Raw genomic sequence first — 25,431 nt, forward strand, 5'->3', positions numbered from 1 at the left:
CTCATCAGATGCTCCCGGCAGGAGGGTCTCACCACACCATTCACTTTCTGTACCCGAGAACCTGCTGAGTCACACACACAGGGCCACTGCCCATTTCCTTGTCATCGCCCCTAAAAGGCCACAAGCTCCACGAGGCTAGAAATGATACCTGGGCTTTACTCAGCATTGTATCCTGGTTGTTTAGCCCAGGGCCTGAGATTTAGCAGGTGCCCAGTAAATACTTCTGAATTGAGTGTGTCATCCTGCCTTCTAAAGTCAAAGTGTAAAGGAGTTTCCATCATCAGGGTTCTTAGAGGATTCATACACCTTCCCCAGGTCAATAGAATAGAAAGTTGAGCTCAGTTTGGTGCATGTCTATTGTCAAAAAGAACAGACGTGTGTGTGTGTGTGTGTGTGTGCGCGCGCAATGTGTCACAGAAAGAATGTTTAAAAATAGGTTTTTAAGAAAACCTTTTAAAGCGTTCTAAAGCGATGGAAGAAAGAGCTTTAGGAGAAGAGAAAAGAAACACAAAAGGATGACTGAAATAGTGGATGACTTCATGGGTTTTTGCCATTAGTTGAAACACGTTGTGTCTGTCCCAGTTACCCATAAGCGCCACGCCTCTGGGGAAAAGCTTCCTATTTTTAGATCTAGTATAATCCCTGTGGAATTATATTGCCCATTCCTACCCAGGCCCCGAGAGTCTATCGTGTACAGTGTTTTTGCCAAGAACCTAGTCTGCCTTTAGTCACCAAAAAAGAGTCGTCAAGGAGAGCAGATTTGGGGCTTTGTCTTTTGGACGTTTTTTTGTCTCTTGTTCTCTACTGGAGGCAGCGGGTCCTAAATGCTGCTCTTCCAAGTTTGGCTCCTTCAAATGTAACTGAACTCTTGTGGTTTGAGGGGGTTCTGAAGCAGGGCAGTACTGGTGAACCCAGGGGGAGGGACAATGGGCTGATCTCTGCCTCGTCTTCCAATCACAGCCCATCTCCACAACTGATACAGTCCACTAATACTAAAAGAACATGGGATATCATGCAAGATGATGTAGTGAGTCCTGCTCATGCTGAGAAAGGCTTGGTACTTGACTTCTGGAAACTTGGTCCAGCTCATGAAATAAGGAATACTCTATAATATTGAAATAAGGAATGGTCTTTCGTGTGTGTGTGTGTGTGTGTGTGTGTATCAATACAGAATAATACAAAGAAAAGAGAATCACTTCAAATCCCTCTACCAGTTTCATCTCCTTCTAGATATGTAGGTTGACCTATGTACGTAGTTTTAAATGAATAGAATTATATTAAGCTTACTGTTGTTGTACAGCCTGCTTTTTCACTCAGTGATATGTTGGGAGCATTTTTCCATTTTAATAAATAGAGATCTAGATAATTTTTAATGACTTCATGACATGAATGTTATATATTTTTAACTTGTCTTGCTAGATCCATGTTAATGCAAATTTATGTTATCTATATTTTTCTATTATATTCTTCTTTGCTATCATAGTATACTATTTATTCTATTAGCATAATATGCTATGCTATTATACTATCATGTTATTATACTGTATTTTTTTTCTATTGTACTATTCCTGTTGGGGCATATTTAAAATGTGTATAAATATCTTAAGTTAAATATCTCGAGGTGGGAATTCTCCTGTTGGCAAATATTGCCGAAGCAGACTTCCACATTATAATTACATATTATCATCCATGTGCTATAGAGTAGACTAAATGGCAGAGTGAGTCAGATGTAAGGGCTCAGTTTGGGTGGTCAGTGGGGCTTCACGGAAGAAATGAGATTGAAAACGGGTCTTGAAGGTCAGATACAATTTTGATAGTTGTATAGGTAAGGAGAGACCAGCGTAGCAAAGCAGGGAGGCAATAAAACACAACAAACAAACCAAAAAAACACAAACCTACCAACCAAACAAAAAACCTCAAAACCAAAAAAAAAAAAAAAATCAAACGTATGTTCGACATCAATGAATAATTTAGCTTGGTTCATTGGCGTGGTGGTGCCAGGACCAGCCTGGAGGGTAGGCTGGGGTCAGATTCAAAGGCTTTTAATGGCAACTTAAAGGAAATTTAAAGGCCCCAGAGAACCAAGAGTGAACAGAGAGGTGTTGTACAGAGTGGATGGGAATGCATATGATATTAGAGGAAGAAAAATAAGATATTTTAGTACACGGTAAATAAAGAGGGTCCTTTCCAGATAGTGACAGTGGGAAGGGAAAATAGGGATGCATTTTAAAAACTCTGTGCAAGAAGACTCTATAGAAGTTGGTGACTAATTGGAGGTATGTAGCTGCCATTTAAAGCGAAGCAACTGATAGAATCATGGCATGAATGGAAGAGAAAATTAGACTGGAGGTCTTGGCTGGCTGGGAAGATTAAATCAGCAAGGCAGATGGCTCGTAGATCTGAGGTGTTGAGGGCTCTGTCAGTTTTTATGGGCTGCCATAACAAAGGGTCGCGACCTGGATGGCCTCAACAGCAGACATGGATTGTCTCACAGTTTGGGAAGCTGGAGGTCAGAGGCCAAGGTTGGTTGGTCAGCCCCGAGGGCTGTGTGGACAGTCTCCTAACTTCTGAGAGCTTCAGGCAGGCCTTGGCTTGCAGCTGGCATCCTCCCTGTGTCTTCACATCGTCTTTCGTCTGTGCATCTCTCTATGTCCAAATTTCCGCTTTTTATAAGCACACAATCCTATTGGATTAAGGTCCACCCTAGTAACCTCACCTTAACTCGATCATCTGCAAAGACCCTATTTCCCAACAAGGGCACTTGCCAGGTACTGGGGGTTAAGACATCAAGATTTTGGGGGGAGATACAGTTCAACCTCTAACAAGGACTATCCTGGTGGAAATGCTCAAAAAGTACAAGAAAATCTAAGCGTGAGCTATACGCATAAATGAGCATGAGCTGATTCAGACCATCCGCCACAAATTTCCACAATGCCCTCTTAACGTTTGGGGCTCTAAGCTATTTTTCACTCCATCTTCTGTTCTTGCAGATAATTTGGTGCCCACAGCTATTACAGCGCCTGTCACCTTGTATTATAATGATTTGTTTACACGGTTGTCTTCCCCACCAGACTGAGCTTCTCGAAAATAAGAGTCGTGTCTTATATATCTTTTCATTGCCAAGGCCCAACACAGTGACTCACAGATATTAGGAAACCCAATTTAAGAACAGAAGAGAGAATGTGTGCTTTGGAGTTAGAGAAACTCGGGTTTAAAACTTGCCTCCAGGACTTGTAAGCTGTGCGGTTTGGGGCAAGTGACTATCTCTCCAAGCTTTAGTTTCTTATCCTTAAAATAAAATAATTATGCTAACCTCACAGGATTGTTGAGTTTTACATGAGAAAATATATGTGAAGCATCTGCCATATAGTTGGGACTCAATTAATTATGATCACTGTTATTACTGGGGGCAAATAAGTTATTGCCAGGTTAATGAATTATTCAGTGGATTTCCACTCTGAGGATTATTTATGTTGGCAAAAAAGCAGGCTTATGAAGAGTTTGGTTTTTTTTCCTACTGTGTCATTTTACTCTATTTTTCTATTTTTCTAGAAAAGGATATTCTTTGCATTTGTTTTTTTTTTAATGTTTATGTGGATTCTGGGCTTTATCTTTTATGACATTTTTTTTTATTCCTTTCTTTTTACAGTTTTATGCTATTCCTGTTTCCAAAATCTACATATGTTCTCTAAATTTTAGCTCATCACGGAGTTCTGTTACAGAACCTGATTCTTTTGGATGCTTTATAACTCCTTTCTGCTTCATTGGGACCATCTAGAATTAAATTGATTTCCAAGTTTTATACCCTTCCACCTCCAAAAGGCCATTTTCTGCTTGAGAATCCTAGGCTGTGGGATCACTTCTCTTTTGGAAATCTGTTTCATTAGAAGTCGAGTCCTTTCTGTTACCCACCTCGACACTGCAAAACCTCAAATGCAATGTCTTTCATTGAAGGTATAGCTTCTACTCCCTGTCACCAGCTAAATCTTTCTTGTTAGTACGAATTAAAATCAAACTACTGTATCTCTTTGTGGTTTCCTGAACTTTTTAAGAGAGGTTATCAGGAAGTCAGGAAAGGTATTGATCAGAAGCGCTGCCATCGCTCTTAGCAGGAGCAGCTTCCTGGCAGAGATATCCTCCTCTGAATTGCTGGATTATTACAGCCTTTTGTTCTGTATCGGTTCTGGAACATGCTTCTGGGAGGTATCGAAATGATTTCTTGCCTGACAAAGCCATTTGTCATTTATGCCTAGAAAAGTTTCACTGCTATTTTATTGTCACTGAAAGTTTCCCGTTGTGGGTTACTTGAGGTTTTAGATTTCAGTTGTGTTTGCTTCCTTTCTGCGCTGTGCTGTTACGTCCATTTCATTGAACTTCTTTCGTTTAAGCCAGGTATGCCCCTCCTTAGACATACATAGGCCATGATTAGCTGCCCATCAATTCTCTGAGATGATCCTTGCTTTCCTATATTATGATTTTTGAATTTTGTGGCTGGCGATGTAGACATCTGAGGTCATAGGTATTGCTATTGATAATACAAGGTTTAGTAAGTGCTTCTGTGTGATTTTATACATGTTACCTCCTTGTTTTCCTCCCAATAATTATATGTGGTTGGTAGAGACTTTCCTTACTCCCATTTTATGGATGAGGAAACTGAGGCGTAGTGATGGTAAGTGCCTTACCAGTGCCACTTGGCCAGTGAGTGGAAGAGGTGGGACTGGAGACCGAGCCATTCTGTTTAGAAGCCTGTGCTCATCAGGACCCCGACTTTTGGTTTGGTCACTTTCTCTTAAGTTCTACTGGATACCTCTTCCACCATGCTTTTCTTTTTTTCTTATCAGGATTTACTGAGTTAACTGGGTATTTTCATGATTTCCCTTCCAAATACATTCGAGGGCCTGACTTCCTTGAAACAGTAGTTAAACTACTGCCAAGAACTGTAATGATGGGATGTCCTCTTCTCCTCCCCTTGATCCCATAATCCCAGCATCATAGGACAGGGGCTTTTAAAACAAATCCTTTCTTTTCACACCATCTTTTGAAGCCAATTGCTCACTCCCTGCGTGGTCTTTCTTTTCCCAAGGATAATGTATTGAAGTGAAAGAAGATGTATTTTCTGTTCCTCCTGCTACAAGTTACCACCAGCTCAGTGGCTGAACATGACTCAGTTTATTATCTCACAGCCCTGTAGGTTGACATGGGTCTCATCAGTGTGTCGTTAGGGCCGCGTATCCTTCCAGCGGCTGGAGGGGAAGAAACCATTACTTCGCCTTTTCTAGCTTCTAAAGGCCGCTCACGTTCTTTGGCTTGCAGCCCCCTTCCTTCATCCTGACACCAGCTGTAACATTTCTCTGATGTTGCTCCGATTGCTACATCGCTTTCTCTGATCACAGGCGCAAGTGTTCTCTGCTTATAAAGACTCATGTATTTAGCTTGGCCCCACTCAGACAACCAGAATAACCTCCCACCTCAATGGCTGTACTCTCAATGACTCTGCAAAGCCCCGTCTGCCATGTAAGGTATTCCCAGGATCCAGGGCTTAGGATGGGGACATGTTTGGGGGCATTATTCTGTCTCCCACAGACGCTGTTATATAGCATTAGATGTCAAGTCCTTTTAGTCTCCAGTGACTTGTTTCAACCTCAAGTTTTTACAACACTTAAACCTTTCTAGACAATAATTCCATTTTAGTTCTAGTAGTAATTCCTCATTTCCATTTGAATGAGCAAAAGTGGATGAATGTTGCAGGTTTCATAAGTCTCGTCAGGTTCTCTATATTTGAATTTCAAGAAAAAATATATTTGCAGTCCATGATATTCTAGTGATGATGGTATCGCAGCTCTTTTGTGGCATCCAGAAGAGAAACATTAATTACCATAGTGTCTTTTCTTACCGTGGTCACTGGAAGGTGGTTGATTAGATTGAGGGGGTGCAGAAAGGGGAGGGGGGAGTGAGGGAGACATCCTGGGTTTTCTGCTTGTGTCATACAGAGGGTAGCACAGCGGTAGCAATTCCAGAGGGGTGCTGGAGGAGAATAGCACATGGGGACAAAGACTGAGTTCAGTGTCAGAGATAAGCTGACTGTCCCCCAGTCCACATGGCCCTGGGGTAAGAATGAGGTCACACTACCTTTAACAAGCACATTACAGTAGCTAAATGTATAACTAGAAAATCTTATCCTCAGATAGCATCCCTTTCTCTAATATTTCTGCTTGTCTCCAGAGGGTGTGCCTTAAAAACTGATGCCCACCCGTTTCTGTGGTTCTCCTGCTGTTTGCCATTGAACACTGGCAATGGTATTTATCCTGTCTGCTGACAGTCAGAATTTCCAGCTGATGCTCTGCCCTCACCGTTTCTCTAGGGAAAAACCGGCCTTCTGAGAGAGCTGGCTTCTAATGTAACCCGACAACACTGTCAGTGCTGTAATGGTGCTGGCATCCCGGAATCTGCCAGAAATGGAGAGAGTGTTCCTTCTCTCCTCAGTCAGTGCTTCCTTTAGTTATTAGGCCTTAAAGCATTGCTCCTGCATCCTGGGTGGCACCAGTTTTCTTATGCAAAGGCTTCTTTTTGTTTCTCCCTGAGAAGCTCCAAACCCAGTCTATAAAATTAGGTAGGGGACAAAATGCCATTGGGTCCTTCCCTGATCCGTGTCCTTTGATCCTTCCATGGACTGCCTCTGTGTTTACCCAAAACGCAGACCTTCTCGCAAATCTGTCCATGGAAAAGATGTCCACAGATTCATTCATTGGACCATAATTTCAGGTGCATTGAAATTCACTGTGTCAGAATTTCTTTTGTGCTCAGGTAGAACCACCCATCACATTGACATGTTGACTTCAAGATGTCTGTGGGTGATACAGGTAGAGACATGCCACTGCAAGAGGGAAACAAGAATCTAATCTATAGTCATATATATATATATGTATAGTATTTATATATTATAGATTACATAATGTATATTATATGTTATATATTACACATTATGTTTATATTATATTATATTTATATATCACATATAATTATATATACATATATATTTACATATATATGTGTGTATGTATATATATATATACATATATATATATGTATATATATATATTTGAGAGTCATCCAAATACTGATGGTATTTCCAAGTTTTAGAGTAGAAGAGTTCCCAATGATGAAGAAGGAGAGTGACTGAAAAAATGGACCACAAACAGGCCCCTGGGGAATAATTTTTAAGGATTAGATGAGGAAAGAGGAACCCATAGTGGAGACTGAGAATCCATGGTCTCAAAAGCAAGAGGAGAACCAGGAAAGAGCAATAAAAGTCAAGATGTAGCAGGAAGTAACTAATAATATAACGTTTCAACAAAGGAATCCAGTAAGAAGGTGACTGATTTTTTTTTCCATTTTCTGGAAAGGGACAATGAGAAGGTCATTACACCTTTAACAAAAGAGTTTTGATGAAGTGCTGATGAAATCCAGGGTACAGTGGGGTTAGGGGGTACATGGAAAAAAAATGAATGGGAGATGAGGAAATGATTCTTTTAAGAAGTTTGAAATAGGAAGAAAGAAAAAGAGGATACTAGCTATGATTTGCTCAGAAACTGCATCCAGTGGGACCAGAGGAAAGGGAATAAATATAGGTAGGGAAGTAAATGTTAGGGAGAGAGAGAAAGAGAGAGAGATGGAGATGGAAATGGAGAGAGAGAGTTCTGATGAATGGCCTCATGTTTATCATCAAAGAAGGAGGCATGATCGTTTACTAAGAGTCAGGGCAATAAGAGATTGAGGTTGGTGGGGGAGGAGGGGCAAGAGAAGAATGGTGAAAGTTTCAAATAATTCCTGGCAAGGAGATGACCGGAAGCGAATAAAAGTGTAAACAAGTAAAAGTTCAGATATCCATGAGATCAGAGAGTCAGGGGGATCAAATATATGGTGATGGAAGGAGAACTGACTCTGGGTGGTGAACACACAATGGGATTTATAGATGATGTAATACAGAATTGTTCGCCTGAAATCTATGTAATTTTACTGACAATTGTCACCCCAATAAACTTTAAAAAATCAAATAAATAAAGAAAGAAAATATTTTTAAATGCTTTTTGTAATGTTATTAACATCTGCTTGTATTAAAAAATCAGTTCTGAGTATGGGTGACAACGAGCACAGCATGCAGAGGTCACTGGAGGTAAGGACGTCAAAAATAAGACTGTGTTTTCAGTGGATGCTTCACATAAAAGTTGACATTTCCTGACATGATAGCAGTGAGGAGAAGGGGAAGCTTGTGCGCCAGACTGTGAAGCCCTTGATGTGTATGGAATACACAGGAGACAGGAAAAATGAAGAAAAGTGGAAAGTATATATGGTGCTGTAATAGAGGAATGGGGGCCTAAAAGCAGAAGGAATTTGACAGGAGGAAAACAAAACAAAACAAAACAAACTTAAGTTGGGAAGTTGCAGTGGGAAAATGCTAGTTTGGTACTCTAGGGACCTGTAATTCCCACGAGGTGGGCACAGTGAAAGGGTGCAGTGGCGGGGGCAGCAGGTCAGAGGAGATATTCACCGGAAGGAAGCATAGTTGGTAGTGGGCAGAGGAAGGGGGTGGAGGAAGGAACCCTACTGTACATTTTGGGTAGAGAACCATGGTATACAGTAATGAAAGGAAGGCTTAGATTTAACCAACCCCAAATATTCCAACTTTGGCACAGGTGGTTTCTATGAGGGTTCTTGAGGGCATGTGGTTTTGTTCTTCTGGAGGCTGCTTCCCACCTGTGGATTGTGTCAGGCCCTTCCTCTGGACTAGGCTTGGTCTGACTGCGAAGCACGGCCGTGGGTCCCAGTCGCAGGGCACACACTTGCAGCCTTTATGTCTAGTTTTTCAACATGCCAAGATTTGATACTGGTTCGACTTTCTTCAGACGGCTGAGATCTTTTTTCTTTTTTCTGACCTCATTCTTGGATTATTTCTGTCAATCTCTAAAAGAGTTAACCAACTGACTATTAAACTAGAGCACAAAGAGACACTTTTACTATCCTTCCATTTTACTTAGAAACCAAGCAAGAATTGGAGGTTGCATGCACACTTAGATACTGGAGTGTGGCCGGGGGTCCGTGCTCAGGGAGGAAGGAATCAAAATGAATGCACTACGTCTGTGGGACAATGGGACAGGGTGGGCTGGACACTGGGCATTGGTTAATCTCAACCAGCAGCTCGCAGTCCTAAAACTGGGGAGGCAGGTGTGCCGTCTTCCAGGGGTCACGTCAGAAATTACAGACATGAGCAGTGGGCACAACAACTTGACATGTCAGCCTCAAGGCCAGCTCGTTTCTGGACAATTTTTTACAGAAATCAATACACAACTTCCCTTTGGTGGTTCTGTGTCCTCAGGGAGAAGGGTATAGTGAGTATTTCAATCTGGAGTGTGGAGAGGATGAGTAAAGACACATCCTGGCAGAAATTTAGCTGGTTAAGGCAGCTCATCTCCCTTTTCATAGCCAGTTCTGGCCAATTCATGACTCTTCTGTGTTTGATGACATTTATGTATGTCATTTAACCTTCCTTTGACTATTAAGTTATTTAGGATGGCACGTCTGTCTCTTAATAAATCATTTCTGAAGCTCTGAATTTCTGAAGGATATCTACTCTTCCCCACCCTAAGTCAGGGCCAGGCTTTGGTCTCATTAGTTGACAAGCTAAGATATTTGTCATCGTTAGCCCCGTTTTACCTTCTGAAATGGTGTCCATGTGTTGTAATAGACGGGGCATTCTACACGCAAAGTAGACACACCGGTATCTGTATTTTGACCTGTTTAGGTTTAGGAATAATCTGGACAAAAATCTGTGTTTCCGACAACATAAGGCATTCTTCTCTGGGTTCAATTCATGGCTGTTTCCGCGTAGCTTTTTGAAATGTATTCTCTCCCACTTGCCGACCTCTGCGTATGTGTCTGTGGGCAGGACTAGGAGTGACCGCACCCAGTTCGCCACCAGCGTGACAGCAACACTCTCATCTGGAAGGGTAATTTATGGCTGGAGAGAGAGTTGGGCCAGGAAGCAACGGGAGATGAGTAGAACCAGCTAATGAGGCTGGTGGTGGAGGAGGCCCCTTGGAAGGAGCTCAAGGGAAATGCGTGGAAACTGCTGGGTTGAGGGAGGACAAAAGGGCGGCAGCCAAGACTGGTAAATGGCAGACAGAGGAGCCAGTAACGCAGATAGCCCAAATAAACTGTGCGAGGAACAGTCGGACTTGGGAAAGTGAGGGAGGGGAAAGAGAGAAAACTGTCAAGTTACCGAGTCCTAATTTTAATGGGGACTCTGGAGTAGAAACAGAGAAGGGTGCGACTTTTCTTCTGTGGTACCCTGAGTTGTGCATAGGTTCCGTCTCTGATTCTCTCCCCTCCCCTCCCTTCTTCTTTCTTCCTTCCTTCCTTCTGTCCCTTCTCCCATCTGCCCCTTCTCTGCTCCTTTCTTCTGGCCCGTTTGAAACATCTCCATGTTGAAGAATCATTTGATGGCACCACAGCTCCACACCATCAATTTGTCGATACAGGAAATTGTAATTATTTTTAATAAAGGAGAGAGGAAAAGGGAATGTGACTAATGTTCAGGGAAAACCAGGCAACGCTCCAAAAAATATTGTGTCTCCAGGAAAGCAGCAGAAGGAATAGCCCTCTGATCACATCTGACATCACCTCCTGGAATTTGAATGATTTCTTGGGGCTGAGAACTGTTTTTCCAAGATATTCTAAGTCAGGAAGACAGAGTATTTTTCAACTCCCTTTTCTCCCAAGCATCTTTGGGACTAAAGCAAAATATTGTTTTTGTTTCGCTACTTTCATCCCCCCTTTTGGTTCTGTTCCATAGGACACAAAGACACTTTTCTTTGGGAATCTCTGTGCCTTGGGTACTCCTTGCCAGTGTCTCCTGACAGGGACTGAGTAGGTGGCAGAGTGCTTGGGAGGCAGAGCAAGTGAGAGCAGAAGGGTCGTGCTGCCCTGACACGAGCCCTGACACGGGTTGGGAGGTTTTGATGTCCCAGCTTGTCCCCCCAGAATAGCAGCCATGAAGTATAATCTGTAAAGGCAATTTCCAACTTCCGTTGAGGGAGTTTTCTGCCCAGTTAAAGCACTGATAGGAACATTCCCCTCTTTGGAGTTGCAGACCACGGCCACCGTGGGAAGTACCCAGTGAGTCCTAGGTACCACTGCCCTCTGGTTTCCTTGTTCCTTCTCACAAATAGCCCTTCGGTAGAATGGGGAGTCTCTGTTTGCTCGTGCCAAAATTTCATGGATGCCAGGAAGATGAAAGTCTTTGATTATATATGAGTTTATAAAGGGATCAAATGCTTGTTTCCTTTTTGTGTTTTTTTTTAATGGGCTACGGGGCATGTGTTTTTAATAGACCGTTAATTCTGTGCGTAAGTGCAAACGCAATATCGCCTAGTGCTTTGAGGACCTCCAATAAAGATACTTAGTGTTGTAAGGCAGTTGAAGTGGAGGTAGAGTTTCCGTGGATTAAGGGACTAGAAAGAGAAATACACACACACACACACACAATATTCTTTTCAGTAGCTTTATAATATCCTCCCCAGTCTATCATTTACCTCTTTTTTTCCTCTTTTACTTTATGTTCCCTAGTCACTATTTCCCTTTAAAAAAATCATGTCTTGAAGGAAGCATATACTGAAGACTCAGTTGGTCTCCTCATAATAATGACCATACGGTGTGATGGAAAGAGCCCGGGGTTGAAAGTTGGAAGGCTTTCTTCACCAGGGCCTGGGGGTAATTCTCAGGGCAAAGAATTAGGAATATTGTTGGATTTCTCTTGAAGAAACAGTCTGGGTGTAGAGTGAGTATGATGTCAAAGACTGAGTTTTCATATAAATATTGTCGGGCTAACAAGGTCGGATATTACTTATCTTGGAATAAATATCCCAAGTGTGTATCGGTGCCTTTTTCTGTGGCCTTCATGCCCGCCTGGTCTCTGCCTCCCCGTCCCCCTACAAGGCAATGCAGGCTGGGAGGGTCCGAGTGTGATACCTTGTGATTCTGCTGTTCCCGGTGTGCTGATCTCTTGGTGTGATGACTTCTGCTCCCGTGTGCTCTCCAGGGCGTACATGAGTGTGAAGGAGCTGAAGGAGGCGCTGCAGCTCAACAGCACCCACTTCCTCAACGTCTACTTCGCCAGCTCCGTGAGGGAAGACCTCGCAGGTGCTGCCACCTGGCCTTGGGACAAGGAAGCCATCAGCCACCTGGGTAAGTGAACTGGAGACCAAGTAGGGTTGAAAAAACTGAGGAGCCCCGAAGGGAGTTTGTGAAAGTGAGTTTGGGGAAAAAAGAGAGAGAAAAACATATATTTACTCAATGCATTAACTGCTTTTGGCAGAGATTAGCTTTTGGGAGAATCTGTCAAAATGTTTCAAGGAAGACAAGTAAGAGGTATTAGAGCAAACAGTGGGAAATACTCAGGATGTTCTAGACCAAAGCTATAATCTAGATGTAAATAAATTGATAACATGGAATAAGATCAATTTTATGTCTTGGTGACGTGACATATTAAACAAAAAGAAAGAAGACAGAAGGAAGTAATAAAAATAAGAGAATAAACAAATAAAATAGAAAATAAACATTAATTAGAAAAAAATTAAGAGAACCAAAAGGTTTTGTGGGGAGGGAGGGGCAAAGGATTGATAAACCCCCAGAAAGACTGATTAAGGAAAAAAAAGAAAACATGAGAGAGAAGGAATATATTACAACCATGAGGACTAAAGCAGATAATATTCTTACACTGCAGACATTAATAGACAATAAATATTTTCCACAAATGGTGTTGAAGCGATTGGACATCCACAGGCAAAAGCAAATGAATCTTAGTATGAATCTCACACCTTGTACAAAAATGAACTCAAAATGGATCATAGATTTAAATATAAAAAAATAAAAGTATAGAACTTTTCAAAGAAGATATAAGAGAAAATTCAGAGCTGGGATTAATGAAGAGTCTTATATGTAACATCCAAAGCATAATCCACATAAATGAAAACTGATAAATTAGACTTCATCAAAATTTAAAAGTTTTTGTCTCAGGAAGACTCTGTGAAGACAAAAAAAAGAAATGTCAGACATGGAAGAAATATTTGCAAAGCTCACATCTCACAACGGATTTGTATGTAGAAGATATAAAGACTCAATAATTGACAGTAAAACAGACATTCCAGTTGGAAAATGGACACAAACATGAGGAAACATTTACCAAAGAGGATATACAGATGGAAAATAAGGAAATAAAATGATGTTCAAAATCATTAGCCACTAGGGAAATTCAGGCACGTGAGATATCACTACACACTTATTATAATAGCTGACATAAAAACTCCATGGGGATGTAGGGTACAGCACAGAAAATATAGTCAATAATATCATAATAAATTTGCACAGTGATGGATAGTTACTACACTTACCGTGGTGATCACATTGTAAGGTATGTAAATGTCAAATCACTGTGCTGTACACCTGAAACTAATATAATAATGTATGCTAACTATACTTTAATAAAAAAATTTAAATAGTGACAATGATAAATGCTAGTGCAGATGCAGAGAAACTGGATCTCTCGTCCATTGCGGGTGGGGATGTAAAATGGCACAGGCTCTCTGCAGAATACCTTGGCAGTGTCTTATAAAACTACGCATACACCTACCGTATGATCCAGCAGTTGTACTCTTGGCCGTTGAGCCTAGAGAAGTGAAAGCATATATCCATTCAAAAACTTTAACATCAATCTTTATAGCAGTTTATTTGTAATAGCCCCAAACTGGAAGTGCCAAACGTTTCCTTCAGTGCTAACTGCTTACACCAACTGTAGTACACCTGTCGTACGATGGACTGCTACTGAGCAACAAAAAGGAACAAAGCATTAATGCATGAAATGACCTTGATGGATCTCAAGGGTATTATACTGAGTGGAAAAAAAAATCTCAAAAGTTACATGCTGTATGATTCCATCGATGTAGTATTCTCAAAATGACAAACTTATAGAGCTGGAGACAAAGTTAGTGCTTGCCAGGTCTTGGAAATGTGGTGGGGGTGGGAGGAAGGGGTCTGAGTGTGCGTGTGACAAAAAGGATAACACGAGAGTGATCTTAGTGGAGATGAAACAGTTCAGCATCTTGATTGTGGTGGTGGGTACACAAAGGTATACCTGTGATAAAATTGAGTAGAAACACACACACACACACACACACACACACACACACACACACGAGGGCATGTAAGAGCTGGTGCAATCTGAATAAGGTCTGTGACCTCTGTGCATAAGCTGAGTACTTCATATATAGCAGGTGCTCTGTGAATGCTCACTGAATTGAAGGGGTGAATGAATAAATGACTGAAGTATTCAATTTAAATGGTTTCTGGAATTATCTCATGAATTATTGACTCGTAATGAATTACAAAAGAAGCTGGGGATACCTATATTTTATTCGAAAGCATTTTAGGAATAGCCGTGTTCCCCTACAACGTAGTTCTTAGTGTAATCTTCGGAAGTAGAAGACCAGACTGAACAGGTGAGAGCGCTGACTCGATATGCAATTGCTCATGTTCCTATTTATTTGTTCTTGTTCAATCTAACTGGGTTGGAACAAAGGAATTGTGTTGACCTAACTCAGGTGTAGCGTAGTAGAGACAGCTGGCCTAATATGACAGTGGAAGACACATAGGATTTGCTAAATAGAGTCTTTTCAAGACAAAAGATGAGATTATTTGTTTGTGTGAACATGTAAGACCCCTGCATTGTAAGGGTCAGCTGAGGGACCTTAGCAGATAAGTACACTCGCCCGAAAGTCTGAAGATGGAATCCAGCTACCAATGGCTTCAGTGACTATGTGACAAGGTCGAGGTTATTTGTGGTCCTGTTTTGCCATCAATGCCATTTCTGCCTTTTAGCATAATTTGGTACTTTTACTACCCTGGTAATGCAGGGCAGGATTTTTTTTTTTATAAGTAAATGAACAAATGAGATTCCCTTGAACTCTACTGTTCATTGGTTTAAGTATCTTTAGCCTTAGTACACAGCATTTGAACTGAAAATATATCTTCAAAGGCATAAGACTAATGTAAGTGGTAAACCAGCACTTTTATAAGCTATTAATACTATGCTCATGATCATTTATTCATTCAAAGAAAAACTGTGGAATCTGTTTTGTGGCAATACCAGAGATAGAATACTAAAAGGAATTCACCGCAAAGGTTTGCACAGAATACTTGGGAGACAGACATGCAAATACACACTTACAGTTCTATGTGATGATACCACACATGAGGTCAGGCAAGAACATGAGAGAAAGTGCTTAATTGTGCTGAAAGCATCAGGGAAGAGGTCCCAGAGGGGCTGGGGCTTCAGAGGAGAGCTGAAAGATACTTGCTTGGCAGACAATGAGAAGGCATTCCAGAGTGAAAAAGCTGATAAATGCCAAGGTTCAGACTGTAAAAAACCTGGACACACTTAGAAGTGGAATGTACTTGGCTAGAGCCATGCTCTTCAAATTTATTTTTGCTCTCTTTACCCCCTCAAAGACTTTTGAAAAACTCTACCCCTCAGACAGTCTAAGAGTACCAACTAAAAAGTTAATCATTAGTCTAAATAGTAGTAAAGAATATCATTTCTGGCACAGTATTTTAAATTAGTGACCTTTTAAAATAATTTTTAAATCTACTCTTCTAAATGTATTCTCAGTAACAATGATTTGATAATCACTATTATTCATTTAAAATTTTGTCATCATGCACTTTTTTTTTTAATATTGGGAAATTATTCATTGCTCCTTTTTTTCTCTTTGAATTTGTGTTTTCGTTCCATTTCTCCTGTAGAACCTTATACTAATGTAACACAGACATTTTTTTGGTCTTTAGTTGGTCACCTATTTCTCTGCTAGAAATATTTTGAATAAAAGACTTCTTTTGCAATAATAAGTTTTTGTAACTAAACGTTTTATTTTGAGATAATTGTGTATTTACATGCGGTTGTAAGAAATAATACAGAGATCCCACATACCTTTGACGCATTTTCCTCCAATGATAACATCTTATAAAACTGTGGTACTATATCGCAAGTAGGATATTCACATCAATACTGATCGTAAGTTATAAAGTGTTGAAAATTTCTTCTCAGTTGAGTTATCTTTTAAAATGATTACGTGTCCAAAATTGATAAAATCAGTATTTTAAAAAGTTGGTTAATGACCAGTAAACAAAATGGGAACTGCTCATTTTAAAGAGATGAGTGTGACTTTTCTCCCCCAAATTAGTTCTTGTTTCTGTGGATGGATAATAATTGATGCTGTAATGAGATAGGATTTAGCATCTGTTATGTTGCTTTTTAAAAAATTTTGTAACTCCAAGTACTGAGAAACTTTGTTCGCATAAATGAGTAGATAGGGAAATAAAGAATTCTGTAGCTGGACCAAGTGGTTGGTGCTGCCAAGGTAGAAAATATAGGAAAAGAGGACTGAATGGGGAGTAGGTTTGGCGTCGGACGTGCTGATTTTGGGGTCTCTCTACACATCTGACTCTGTAGGGACTTGCACAGAAGCAGGACTTAGGGGTTTACCAGACACCAAAGGAGAGAGAGGTTTGAGCAAGTCCCCTGTGGCTCACAGATGCAGCTGCTGCAGAGATGAAGTAAGTACAAGGAAATTTGGGCCAGGTTAGCGAGGAGAGCCTGTCACTTTCTGGCACAGGAGTTAGACAGTTCAGAGTGTCCTGGGCCAATCGTTTCCCTAACTGTTCTAGGGAATGTCTGTTCTGCTAGAGGATAGTCTCATCCTGACTAGATCGCCAGCAGCACGCCCCAGTGCGCACGGAACCCAAGAACCAGTGGGAGGGAAAGTGAACCCAGCTCACGATGGGGGCTTAACCATATAGGACCTTCAAATGAGTCCAGATAATGTGACCATTGTAGGGGGAAAACGAAAGTTTTTGAATGATCTAGTGGGCTCTGGCTTCACATAGATGGGAACGAATGGGCCCTTGAGCATGCCACCTCCCTGGGCTTTAGTTTCCTCATATATAAAATGGGATAATAAGCCTGAGGAAGAGTGTCTGGCACATAGTAGGGCCTCAGTAAATATTAGCTCCGTTATTCGCAGCAGCAAGTGTACAAGTTTCAAATATTGTGTGTCTGTGGTTGACCTTCCTGGGTTTGCCCTCAGCCTCCCCACCTGACCTCCAACCTGTAGATATTTTTGTGCCCTGGAAAGATGTTGGCTCCATTATAAAGAATAATAATAATAATAATAAAATGTGTTTAGGGGTCCACCTGCTTGCAATGGTAAGGCAGCTTAGGAGACGCCAAGGGAGTTTCCTGATAAGTCAGAGAAGGAAAGAGTAAGTGATGGTTGGCAGTTTGGGGGTGATGGGTAGCTGCTGGGCCGAATCTGTGAATGCCACAGGCCCAGTGGACTGAAGGAGATGCAGACGTGGCAGACACCTGGGGACGTAGCGGGTGGGGCAGGCAGAAGCGGCAGACATGAGCACACAGGTGAGATATCTTTCCCTCACCCAGAACTTTGGAAGGGGGTCCCCCAGGACAAACCTCAACTTCCTCCTAAGCAAACAGTTGACATCGAGATTAGGGTCTTAACACTATTTGTGACACGTCATGCCCAGTGTGGGTGAGGCTTCAGGTGCTGAGACGTAGCCATGGATTTGACAAAGTAAAGTGGATTTGACAGGTGAAGAGGTAAAGAGGCCCGCTCTGGGGCACCTAGTCTCTACGCGGTTGGGCAAGAGCAAAACAGATTTTGTGCCGCCTCCACTGACCTTCTCTTTACTAGCCCAGAGCAGAGTGGTTCTTCCTGGAGACGAGGTGTGCTGCAGTGCACCGTGCTCATAGGAGGGATTCTAGAATCACCACGGAGACAGCCCACACATCATGGAGAAGGGGAGGACTGTGCCTGGCAGTTACCCCCTGGCTGCTAGGGTCGATATTTGTCAGAAGATGGCATTCAGCAAATGGGGTTATCATGGGTGCCTTGGGATTTCAAACATAGTGAACTCTCTTGGATATTGGAAATGTTGGACGGAATTACTCTAGGGTAGGAACTTCATGCCCTGAAATTGGGGTGCCCCAAAGGTAGGTTCCTGTATTTATAAGGAGGTAGAGTGAATAATCACCTCTGCATATGATGCCCTGAAAGCTCTCCTCTTGTAAAACATGTAATCATTGACTCCTTGGGGCCCGGAACAGTGCCTTACACAGAATAGATGTTCAATAAATGCTAAATAAATAAATGAATTAAAGAAAATCTTTTCCATTCACAATGGGGTGCCTACAATTCTGGCATGAGGGGGTGAGTGTGTGTGAGTGTGTGTGTGTGTATTTGAAGCACTGCCCTCATACAGAAGCGAGGGAAAAATTGCATCATACGTGCTCAATGCCTCAGCAATAGCACCTTCAGTTTCTATTAATCAGATTACTTTTCTCCACGATGTGGGCGTAGCTAGAGAAACTGGAGTACTCAACAGTTGGGGGTAAGAGTGGCTGAAAGGGTGTAAAAGGAGACAAAAAAATGACACCAGACTCTGCAAAATCTTCACCTGCTACACATTTTTGTCTTGGTTTAGTCTTGCCCAGAATAAAGACTTCCTTCTAATGAGACCGCAGGCTGTAAAACTAAGAAGCCAATACAAGATTTGGAAATGAATGGTTCCTGGTCTGGTTCTATTAAAAATGTGTTACTTTTTCTAGCTCCCGTGACTTTTTCTTTTTCTTTTTTTTAACCTTCTCCACTTCTTTCTCTTCCTTTGTGTGTCAGTCTGCCTCTGCCACTTGCTTCGCTCGCCCTTCCCTGAACCAGTGCTTCTTCCTTGGACCCCCAGACACACGTTGATAGCTTTGTCCCTTCATCATGGAAAATGTATTTTGGGGAGCATGTTTTAGCTAGTAACTGGAAGTAATTAGGCACCTGCAGACCAGCCTCAACCTCCCTGTTTTATGGGCATATAACATTCAGCCCTAAAAGTTTTACAGAACTGTTTTAAAGTCATTTCAGTTTGTGTCCTTTTCCCAAACTGCCTGAGAGTTTTTTTTTTCGTTTTTTTTTTTCTTTTTTAATGGAGTGGCTTTGGGAATCATTCTCTTTAGCACATGCCACTCTGGCGGTCTTGCGCTCAAGCTGGGAGAAGCCAGTTGGAACCTGAGAATACAGCATGACTTTGGGAGCTTGGCTGTCTACGACTGAGATTTCATCTTTGAATCAGCAACTTCCCTCTCTTTGCTTCCCCTGCACCATCCCCTAGACCACACAACAACCCTGTCTTATTGTGTTAGCTTGTCCTCTATAATCGAGGCTGAAAGGTCTTCTAAGAGGGCATCTGTATTCCCCTCCTCTGGGCCGTTGAGCAACAGCTGCGCCACACGTGGCCACCAGTTGCTAAACCTAGAAAGTCCCATTCGTGTTACGTTCTCTGTACAAGTTAGTGGTGCTGGCGTGTTTTGAGTTCAAGTCCCAGTATACACATTCTGGTACGCAAGAAACGTAACTTTTATTTATTCTTCTGTACTTGAACTTAATTTCTATTTTGAGCCCCTGTGTTGCTGGGTGGTAGAAATTTAACCTTAGTCCATTGCGCTTGTTTTTCCTGCAGGCTGTATCTCATGGAGAGATGGCTTATAAATGCCAAGGCCATAGGAGAAAGGGCCATTTTGTCCCTAGTCATCAAGTGAGGCCAGTGACCTAAGATGACCTTTGTTCCCATCTCAGGGTCCCATCTTCAGGGAGTCCTGGGAGTCTCTCTCTGTCACCCTTCCCTCTTAGTCTCACTGGTCAGCCATTCTTCTCTAGGATTAGGCCACTTACCCAGGAATCCATCACAGGAATGAGGCAAGGTCCCCTGCCGTCAGATCATATGCACCCATTTTGAATCATTACTCCTTTACTAGGGTCTCGAAAGGTAGAGTACAGTCCACTTTATCTGGACCAGTCATTGTTTGTACCTTCCCATTATTTTCTTTTTATGTCTTTTCTCTTCCTCCAGCCTAGGTGAATCTTTTCTAGGCTAAGATGTGGTGACTTTGGTAATGTGAAACAAGGCTCACTCTCCTCCATTCATCCGCTATACTGGCTAAACCATGGAGTTCTCTAGGGCTCGAATGGCACAGGCTTGGGAAACCTCACAGCTAGAAAAGCGATTCTTCTTCCCATGCTTTTCACTCTGTCCTGTAACTCATGGTGACGTAATGAATGAATGCAGGAGAGTCTGGCTTCCTGAATTGTCAGTGGAGTAAGGATTGGGGAGAGAAGGGGAAGCAAGGAACCTTTGTAAAATGTCAGTATTTCCAAAATGGTGTCCTTCCATTCACACTCTTGCTTCGAAGTTTCCCCTCAGTAGGTACTTCTGATCTTGAGGAGGTTAATGAAGGTCAAGAGAGTCTGATAGTGTCTCAGAGTGAAGACTGGGGGCTAGGTATGATTGAAGCCATATATTGGCATGTCCTTCTATTTCCTGTTTCAGTGAGAGCAGAGAGCACAAAGGAAGGGATTCAGTTACAAGAGAGGGAGTCCCTTCCCCTCATTCTATCAACGTATTTTATCCCTCTTCTGTGTTTCAGCCCCCCAAGATAAGGAGAAACAAAAATGAACAGTGGTTTTGAGTATAGGAAATGATAATTACATTCTCTATAACGGGAGAAGTGGAGAGGGCAAGATTGTTGGCACTAGACACAAAGGTGTCTTGTACAAATCTGACCTACCAGCAAGGTCTATGAAGAATTAAGCTAATAGTCCCGATCCTATACTGTTTCCTTTCTTCCTACGATCACACATTTCAGGCAACTGTGAATAATTTTTACAAGCCAGTACATCGTCTGTGAAGAGAACGGGCACTTGTCTATTTGTAGCTCTGTCCAAATCTTGTCTGCCTTCTGAGTGCACATGGGGCTCAGGATCAGAGCAACACGGAAACCAAGGGCGAGCAGCTTTGGGGCAAATTTGAGCTCCTCAGTGAGGGTGTGTATCGACTTTGCCTGGTGATGCCTGGTGTTACTCTGGAAGGTCTGCTCTGGTTGCAGTCAGACTCTAGCTTCTATTCTCTTGACGGGTGAAGATGGTTAGGAGAGAGCCAACAAGGGATAGGGACAAATGCGCATGTGCAGCCAGGCTGCATTATATACTCATAGTAATATTCACCCACGGTCTAATACATATCTTGAGCTACTTTGTTCTAGAAAATAAATTAAATGCTTATCGGTCTACATTACTACTTCAATCTTGACCACAACCCCTTGAGGTAAGAACTCTTGATATTACAATGGAACAGATCAGGAAATAGCCTGGGGAGCTTCTAAAGAGTGTTCCCAAAGGTAAGGATCGATTTCCAATGAGTGCCCACAGCCAAAGAAGGAGCCCTGGTTGTTCCAAGGGCATCTTGTGTGAGAGAGGTTTCTGTGCAGTGGTGTAAGGACCCACCAGTAACCAACCCTCAGCGGCTGACCCGTGTTGCTTGTAATGAAAATGGAAGAAAGTGTGGAGTGTAAGTATCAGTATCAGAAGATGGGGCTGAATTGTTTAAATATTCATATAAACTTATACTGGAATGTAGCATTTTGTACTAACTTTTCATTATTCCTATTAAGTCACTCCTGGAAAAGTATTACACATTTCCTTGAGAGGGTGGGAATGCACAGCTCCTCAGGCCCAAGTAGCAGAGAGGCAGGAGGGGTTGCCATTCCAGGGACTCAGTTTTCCTTTATTGTTTATCATGTCTTGTCCCTCCTTAATGAAAAGAAGTTCTTGCATTCTGCTTTAGATTTGGGGCAACAGGTCTTTAGGCCCCACTCAGGCTTTGGCATAAATGTGTGTGTGTGTGTGTGTGTGTGTGTGTGTGACTGTGTAATTTTTATCAAAACATGAAAGAGCTTTTATAACCTAAACCATGAAATAATTAATGTTCTTCTGCTCTTACCCACATGGGTGTATGAGTGTGTGTCTCTGAATGATTAAATAAGTTAACAAGTCTGTCTTCTGATCATTTAACAAGTTTGTCTTAGTTGGAATCAAGAGTCACTGAGATGAGCAGTGTGGGACCCTGTGCACAGGAGCGCAACGTGGTAGAAAGAGAGAGCGTGAGGATTGACAGACTGTGAATCTGAGTCACTTGAAAATCTGAGGCAGCTCTGAAAGGAGAGTGTCTGCGGCTGCTCCTTTCTAGCTTTTTCCCTTCCCCTCAGCCTACAGAGAGACGGGAATCTTGGAACACAAATTACAAGGCTGAGGTGGTGACAGTCCAGGATAACACAAATTTCTTCACATGCTATTTATGATTGTCTCACACAGCCCTGCATGTTAGCTCTTAGCGGCGTGGGATGAGCATAGGAAGGGAGCTGAGGGATGAGCCCGCCTCGCCCCCTCATTTTACAGATGGACAGACCCAGGGAAAAGGTGAAGAGCAGAGCCCCGTCCCACAGATAGCATCAGGGTCACATTCCACCTTCCTTGCGGTCTAGGCCAGTGTGATTTCATAACCTTGGGCTCTAGTGGGCAGAGTTACCGTGAGAGGTCCAGGACCTTGGGCCTTTTCCTTAATGTGTATTGGTGTACGCAGCGTATACTCCTAGGTTAGAATACGCAATATTCTATTTAACACACACGTAGTAGGTAAGGTCATTACTGTGTGTTCCAGACAGATGAGTTTTGAGGAAGAAGGCCCTTTTCTCTGGAATCAAAAATATAGCTGTCAGTGTGTGGAAAGGCTTATGTTTTCAATGAAAATTTCAGTCCTGTCTGGTGAAATCTATATACTCCTGTCTTGGGAATGTGCATTAAGAGTGCCATGGCGGACAACCCTGCCAGTTGGCACTGGTGTTGGGGACGTTTGCTGGGAGTTTGAGGACTTGCATTTTTGTGCTGCTTCCTTGCCTTATAAATTAGCTGGTGTATTGAAAGGGGACTATGAATCTGTTGGAGAATATTCTTAGATTTAGAAATATGTCATTTGGGGTTGAGGGAGAGATTTCTAGAAGTTGATGAGTGATACCTACTATTATAATGACCACCCTGATATCCTCCTCGAGTGTCCCCAGGGACACACTCTCAGTCATCACTCCATCTTTGGCACGTGCTACATTTGCTATCCCTTCTTCCTGGCATCTTATGTTTGTTCAGCTATCATTCCTTTCTTCTCCAACTGGAAGAGATCCCAGAGGACTTGGTCTAGACTGACCATCGAATGAGGGGATATTTGGTGTCTGCTCAAAGGTAGGGCTTTTGGGTAAAAAATAACTATCGATTGGGAGTTTTCTTTGTCTTCGGCAATGTGTCATGAATTGTGCTCCAAGGAATCCAGTATTCCAGAGATGTAAAAAGGTATGTTACTCCCAAACAGATTCTATGTTCAAAGAAGTTTGGGGCAAAGGTTAAACGGAATTGCTGCTGGATTTTTCAGGGCCTCTACCGCAGCACTTTTCTTGTTAATGTCAATCTTCAGGAGGAGGGTGTGGCATATTGCATTTTTCTCCAGTGTATTTAACCACTGATGCCACTTTCTTTTTATTTCACAAAGTGTCACCCAGGAGCAGAGTTTAAGAACACAATTTGGGAAAAACTACTCAGTGCAATACTTAAATCTTATAGAAACCTTATCGGTGAATTGTAGCCTTTTGAAGTCCTATTTCTGGCAGTTTTTTTTTTTAATCCAAAGCTTATTTAGAAGTGGGGGGGGAGGGAGAGAAAGAGGCAGGGAAGGGATTAATGTATATAGAGAGAAAGCATGCGCTGGAGGAAGAAGGCTGAAGAAAGTAAAGGCACTGAAAATGCAATTGGGGGAGAACAGAAAACCATCTTCCTAGAACATCGTCACTGATGTGAAGGTCGATATCTCTATCAGGAACTGAGAAGAGCACGAGAATGTGTGGACTTTGAGGCTGATTACTGCCACAATTGGAAACATAACCACGAAGGGGCAGACCTCTTGAAAAGTGGACATGCGGCGTTTGTCGGGGTTTATTCAAATACTGGACACTCTGGGTGTTATTGAAATAAGTCTGTTTTCAGATTACTTATGTGGACATGATGCACAAATGAAAGAAATAGGTGAAAATCATTGTATAAAAGGAAAAACGATATATTGGAGAATGAGGATTTTTACTGGAAGTGACAGAAATACGCAAGGGAGATGAGGTGTCGCTCTGTGTTAGATGTGAAAGTAGACAATATATCGTAGGCCAGGGCTGGGTGCGGCTTCGTCAATGGCAGCGTGTCTGCGTGGACTGAGAGAAGCTAGAACTTGGGTTTGGGAACTGCTCTGTGCAGTGAGCTAGTCCCTCAAAGGCACATGGGGCTGCCCACTACAGAAACCGGTGGGTGTGGCACCAGATGCTCTGTGACTGTGAGTGTGTGTCACCTCTGACATGCTGAATTTCATGGTAGTTCTCTTGTACTTGTCTCTTGTCTCAATGGTTGTTATCTTCTTGCGAGTAAGGGTCATGAAATCAGAAGCCGCACACACGCCTGTCACTTACGAAACTCCTACAGTGTGCCAAATGCTAAAACACAAACAGGACGTAGGTGTCATCATATCAACTTTACAGTTAATAAAACTGAAGTTCTAGCAGGTCAGATAGCAGTTCAGGTCCTCTGAGCTGGCATGGGGAGGGTCCGGGAGTCAGACATGCATTTCCCTTGCTCCAAATCCCACATGTGTTCTCTTAGACCAATGGCTCTCAATCTGGGACGTTGTAAAAAAAAAGACTGAGGCATGTCCCCCATCCTCACATATTTGGATCATTTACCCTGGGCTAGCATTTGGACATTTGTACGTCTTAACAAGGCGATTTTAATGTGTAGGCAGGGCTGAGAACCCTGGCCCTCTATCATGTGACTTGTCTGTATTCCTTGCCCTGCGTCTAGTATAGCACTCACCCATGCTAGGGGTTAAAGACGCGTTTATTGATTAGTTAGAGGGTGTCTGTGGCCAGAGGGAAGAGAAAATATTGATGCCACCAGGAGTTATAAAATGCCCCCTTAGAGGCTGAAGTGGAGCATTTGATGTTAATCATAAGACGTAATTGTCAGGGGGCTGCTGTTCATGTTTAGAGATGTTTTCCACCCCTTCTATTGCAGGTGGCGTTGTCCTCAACCCAGCGTATTATGGCATGCCTGGTCACATCAATATCATGATCCACGAGGTGGGGCATGTCCTGGGACTCTACCATGTCTTCAAAGGGGTCAGTGAAAGAGAATCCTGCGACGACCCCTGTAGGGAGACGGTACCATCGATGGAGACTGGAGACCTCTGTGCTGACACTGCCCCCACTCCCAAGAGCAAGCTGTGCCAGGACCCAGAGCCTACCAATGACACCTGTGGCTTCACCCACTTCCCGGGGGCTCCATTCAGCAACTATATGAGCTACACAGGTATCACAACAGTCTTGATGTGTTTGGGGGTTGAGGG

The 25,431-nt window shown here is 42.5% G+C and overlaps 1 protein-coding gene across 1 annotated transcript in view; it reads left to right on the plus strand.

The window, feature by feature from the left end:
- Positions 1-25,431, plus strand: part of PAPPA2 (pappalysin 2) — a 218,722-nt gene that overhangs the window by 62,799 nt on the left and 130,492 nt on the right. The window contains exons 4-5 of the mRNA XM_074322117.1: positions 12,095-12,240; positions 25,101-25,394. Of these exons, the coding sequence (XP_074178218.1) occupies positions 12,095-12,240; positions 25,101-25,394 (440 nt within the window). The remainder of the gene's footprint in view (positions 1-12,094; positions 12,241-25,100; positions 25,395-25,431) is intronic.

This window comes from Rhinolophus sinicus, linkage group LG17, assembly GCF_036562045.2.
Source record: "Rhinolophus sinicus isolate RSC01 linkage group LG17, ASM3656204v1, whole genome shotgun sequence".
Classification (NCBI taxonomy): domain Eukaryota; kingdom Metazoa; phylum Chordata; class Mammalia; order Chiroptera; family Rhinolophidae; genus Rhinolophus; species Rhinolophus sinicus.